General features: G+C 39.8%; 1 protein-coding gene across 1 annotated transcript in view; it reads right to left on the bottom strand.

Annotated features, from left to right (window-relative positions):
- Positions 1-416: 416 nt before the first annotated feature.
- The window catches only part of CNOT4 (CCR4-NOT transcription complex subunit 4), a 44,406-nt gene continuing 39,292 nt past the window's right edge, over positions 417-5,530 (bottom strand). Inside the window, exons 12-13 of the mRNA XM_031057559.1 lie at positions 2,645-2,857; positions 417-1,852 (exon numbers count right to left, since the gene is read on the bottom strand). Coding sequence (XP_030913419.1) covers positions 1,551-1,852; positions 2,645-2,857 — 515 coding nt within the window. The 3' untranslated portion in view covers positions 417-1,550. The remainder of the gene's footprint in view (positions 1,853-2,644; positions 2,858-5,530) is intronic.

Raw genomic sequence — 5,530 nt, 5'->3', positions numbered from 1 at the left:
TAAAGCTTTATGCAAGGCTGTTGATGAACACAGGGAATTGTAACAAATTCTCTGCCATATCTTCAGGCATATTATTGTATGCTATCTACCCCGAGTGCCATGGCATTTAATTCAAAAATATAAACAAGATTTTCATGCATCGGATTTAAAAGGATACCACCAATAACACTTAGAGACTGACTACCTCGAGCTATTGCCATGAGTAAAGACAACAGAATCCCTTTAAAATATGTAAAGTGTTATGCTTTTTCCACCCTTCAATACAGAAGTTACCATACAAAGCAGTATTTCCAATGATAAAGTAGTTCTGGTTTAGATGAATAGGAAGAAAACCCCAAACATGCAATGGCATACACTTTTTCCAGATGCAGTAATTAAAAATCCAAGGTTAAAAAAACCAGAAAGCAAACATGAAGTCATCATCAAGTTTTCTGTTTTATTTAAGATTTTAGTTTTAATTCTGAAGAAAGAGGTACATTTCCTTGGTTTTAGTTTTAGCGTCAGGTTATAACCATGTTTATTTATCTGTTTCTTTTTTCCTGTCTTTTCAATACTGCACAAACGTCCAGAAACTACAGGGTTAAGTAAAAGCTGCAGGCAGAGGAGGTCAGAGGTTGCTCCTGATGGTGATCATGTGGCCCCAATGCAGTGCTATCCCAGAGTGCCCAAATCAGGTGAATCTTTAAAAAAAAAAAAAAAAAAAGAGAGACTGACAGAGGAGACAGAAAGACTGAAGTAAATATCACTCGTGTTTCAGCTGCTTATAATTATATTACGTATACGCTAGGTATTAAATCTGTGAATACTTTTAAAACATTAAAGTTTACTTGAAATCTAAAGCCAAAATTAAAGAAAAATCTTATTCTCCCCTCTTTAAACCACTCTAGCAACATGCCAGTTACTCATAGCTGTAAGTGTTTTGTCTTTCAACACACTTCATGTCAAACTCTGACTGATGCAATAAAATCCCCTGCTAAAAAAAAAAAAAAAAACCAAAACCAAAAAACAAACAAACCAAAAAAACAACCAACCCCAACATAGCAATTTCCCTGTGTAGTGCCACACTGAATGCAAAATAAATGCTGGGCCACTGCTTGCCCCACATGTTCAGTAACTTCATTTAAATTAAATACCTTTTTTATGTTCTGGCATTTGATTCTGCATTGCACTTTTCCCCCTACTGCAGATTGACACTTTTCCACTAGGCAGAAATACTCATGTGCAAAAGACGTAAGACAGTAATATTCTCCTGAAGCACTGAGACTGCATTTTGATTTCTCTCTCTCTTTTTTTTTTTTCTTAGAATGGTTAGAAAGTATTTCAAACAGTGTATTTCAAACACTGTTTCTGCAGAAACTTAACAAAAAGAATGGTCATGACCCTGTGATGGCATTGCATTTGGGGGGGAAGTTTGATCAGGAACTGGATTCTTCAGAAAGAAAGATATGACAGGGAACAGTAGGTGGGCGTGGGGAGGAGTCAGGGTGGGACACTTCCTGCATTTCTAACGTTTTGGGTCTTATTTTTCTTTTTTTCTTTTTCTTCCTTTCCTAATGACGATCCAGCGCTGAGCTCTGTAGTAGATCTGTGGGGGTTTTACTGGGGGGTCTGAAGGCTGTCTGAAAGCCTGGAGGCGGGGAATGGAAGCTGGTGGGGTTTGAAGGAGGAGAGTAGGGATTCCAACTGGCTCTGTGCAGAGGGATCTGTGTGCCGAAGGGGTTACTGTGGTGCGTCTGTGATGGCGCTGCACTGGGGCCGTCCACCTCTGTGAGGGCCTGAAGAGATTTTAGCCAATGTGGAGGATTGTCATCTTGAAGAGTGTCTAAACTGTTTCCTGTGGAGGCTGGGATACCTAAGAAAAGAAGAAAAAACCAGAGATACAGGCAAGTCAGAGGAGAAGCAACAAACTGACCATGAAGGAGGTCAATTTAACCTAGCAAAAAGCAACAATGAAAAAACATGATTAGTTTGTACAGAAAATGCATTTTACATTATTATGTATAATTACCGTGCCCGTAAAAACATTTAACATTAAATCAAGATAGGAGAGAGTTCACCCTCAGAGCACTTCTTCATAAAACACACATTTTTCTATCAAACATTCTGCTCAAGAACTGCCTCCTAGTCAACATGACCTTACCACACTAAGCTGCCAGTACACTCATGCTTCACCTTCTATTCTGCCTACTTGACTCATGCTTCAGCCTCTCTAACAGGGAGACACAACCAGACAGCCTTATAAAAGAGAGCTTTATAAACAAGTGGAGTATGTCCCTTTTTAAATAACCAAGTCCAGTGATTGCCTCCAGTGCCTCAGGACCAGCGACGCATATACCGGACATGCCATCCAGCAGAAGGGACACCTTATAGACGGACCCTATAGGAAAGCACTGATCCACCTGACTGCCTGCAAAGGTCCTGGGCATGCATTGCAAAGGCCTAAGTGATGCCCTGTTATACCTAGAGGTTCCACAAAAATTCCTGGACCCTTGAGGTTTTGTGGATGGAAGCTGGAAGAGACCACCGCATACTGACTTTTTCTTTTTTTTTTCTTCTTTTTTTTTTTCTCCAGATGTAAATCAGTTTGTGCCAAATACCCATTGGATGGTTTGCCAGTGGAGCTGAAGGAGTGAGAAACGGTTACCTGTGATGATTGCGGGGTCCATCCAGCTGCCAGGGCTGTCCCAATTCAGGCTGTCGGTGGTGGCAGTGTTGGACGTTGGTACACTGTGGTTGGCGTTGGAGGGGGAAGAAGCATTGGGCAGTCCACCAAAGTTGATGTTAATGTTCGGTAGAAGTGCCCTTAGCCCGTCCTGCCATTCCTTCATATTTAAACTCTCTACAGAACTGCTGTTGTCTGGGAGATTTACCAACAAAAAAAAAAATGAAAGATAAAAAAATAAAAAGCTGAAGTTAGAAACAGATGTCCTTCTTTGGTGGGGTATGGGATTTTGCTTTTACTTTTTAAGCTAATCATTTAATACTTTCCCTGTCCAAAACCTAGGGTCAGTGTTTCCATGATCGATGAATTACTGAGAGGCGCTTGGCAGGTTTTAAACAAAGTGTAAGGGAATGGGAGAAAGATATAACTCCTCCCCAATATGTATTTCCCCATTTTGATTCAGAGACTCGAATAATTAAGGACACGGTGGCTCTCCCTCTATTAGTAACAGGGGAAAATCTACCAGGTACTTGATGAGAAAAACTCTGCTGCAATTTGGCTGCTTTATTGATGGGCAGCAGGCTCAAAAGGGTGACGTGTACCAAAATGAAGAAAGTCTAGGTAGGGCTTTGCAATAGAAATGGAACCAGGGAGGCTGAGGGAAATTCACAGATGTCTTTTGTTTTGTTATAGCTTGCTCATTCACAGCCCTAGAGATGTTCTTCCGAAGGAAATGGTAATGAAGTTGGAGGGAGTGAAATTTCCTCTTGCAGTTGAAGAACAGTAGTGAAAAATTCTTTAAAGACCTTTCAGAATAATTTCTGACACAGCAGTATCCTCAAAACTTTGGTAACAAGCAAACCAGCCAGACACCAAAGCAGCCAAGTCTCAACTACTTGCCTGAACGTTTCAAGACATATTGGTAAAGGACAAAGGATAATGTGGCTATTGGCACTACAACAAATGATCCCTCAACACAAAAATCACACCAGACTATCTAGAACAGACTATCTAGTTCTGTGATCCATCTCTCGCTTTAAGTATCTCAAAGCAGGACAAACCAGACATGAGCACTCCAGTATTTATCATCCAGTACAGCAAATCATACTTTATTAGCTTGTGGTCAGCTATATTTGGAAAGGAAGTGTTAGGCAGTATGTTGGCACATGCTTGTCTTTTTGACAAATATCTAGAATACAACCTTTTTTTTTCCAAACATCTCTGCCTGTCCTGGCTGAAGAAAGGACCTTGATCTCAATTAGAATTGTTATAAAGAGGTACTTTGATAATACACTACTTCATCAACAACAGAACAGATTTAAGTCTTCCTGCAAAATTAGAGGATATCACTAACTCACAACCTCACTTTGGAGAGTAAAGAAAGCAGTCTAATCGCTATCAAAACCTGCCCTGGCAGTTTTTGTAAAGCTGAATGTTCAGAAAAACATGATGTCTTGAGCAATTACCTTTTTGTAACTAGAGGGGGAGAAAAAACCCCCAAAACCAAACAAGAAAACTACTTGAAATCCTGCCCTTTCACAGCTCCTCCTTTTTCCTTTGCAATAGTAATATACAAAATAAATGCTTTTAAAGAATTCAGTGCCACACATTTTTCATCAAAACCTACAATCCTGAGACTAAAAATAATTAATCAAATTTTTAGAAAGTATTAGTAGAAAATGTCCTCAAGAGATATTGTTCACAACCCCCTAGAACATCGATAAGCCCATTTGAGACAAGTTCTAAATTAACTCTTTGGAACAAAAGTAGCCAGCTCACGATCACAGAAATAACTGCAACAAATTCTGCATTGTACACTATTAGTTTCCACTTTTTTTTCTCAGTGCTGCTTCAAAAAGCTTGTGCAAAGAAACACAGCTTAATTATTTACTTCTACTGCAATGCAAAAAGCACACAAAAATGCTTACTGGGTCCGTGCATGAGCAAACATACTCATCTCAACACCTGTGAGCTGGGGATCTGCAAGGGTCTCAGTCACCAACTCTACTAACCCCCAACACGCCCTCGAAGCTCTTGTGCAAGAAAATGAACCTGCAGTAAACTGCCTGCAACATGTCATTGAGGAAGACTAAGACAAAGTCTGCAGGATGTTGTAAGGAACAGGATAGGAAAATTAATGTCGTAGGGTATTAGGTCTCCTTGGGCTAAGAAAATATGTATATTTTTGTCATGTTATTCTCCATGTAAAAAAGACATAACACAGCCCACATAAGGGTCAAGAAAGCTAGCAAGTGTTTAGATACAAGACTCTCATGAAATGGAAAAGGCTGGCACTTTGTGGTGAGGAAACACTGCTGTCTGAGGCAGGCATAGTGCACCACTGCTGGGTACCCTCTCTAACACAAAACAACAGGAAATAATAAACTGAGGAAGATTGTTCCTCAACTGTCTGAACACAATCTACTTGGATTCACAGAAGTCAAGAGATGAAAGGTCTAAAAGGATTCAGTACCTACCAAAATGGTGTTGTTTGCTATCTATAAGAAAGTCAGTTTGACAAAATCTTGTGCTCCTAGGTATAAAAGTGACAAAATAGAGAATTACAAAAAATTTATCGTCTTATCTCACAGGTGCATTTGTGAGGCTGCAAGACAAGCTAGGACAAAAACATTGGCCCCTGACACAAACCCAAGCACCTATTTGCTGAATTGGCACGTTTTAAACAGCCTAAGTGAAAATGCAAATCCACCCCAGAGATGGGAAGTTACTTCTACCAACTGAAGGAAAACTATTTCTTCAGAAATCATTACTCATCCATCAGCTGGTTTGTATTTCCTGTTAAATATGTCTATGCTTCATGATGAAGCAAGGACCATAGTTAAAAATGAGAAAAAGCTAGCTCTCAGT

This window comes from Geospiza fortis, unplaced genomic scaffold, assembly GCF_000277835.1.
Source record: "Geospiza fortis unplaced genomic scaffold, GeoFor_1.0 scaffold186, whole genome shotgun sequence".
NCBI classification, from domain to species: domain Eukaryota; kingdom Metazoa; phylum Chordata; class Aves; order Passeriformes; family Thraupidae; genus Geospiza; species Geospiza fortis.
The sequence above is the reverse complement of the archived record's forward strand: the minus strand, read 5'-3'. Positions and strand labels throughout refer to the sequence as shown.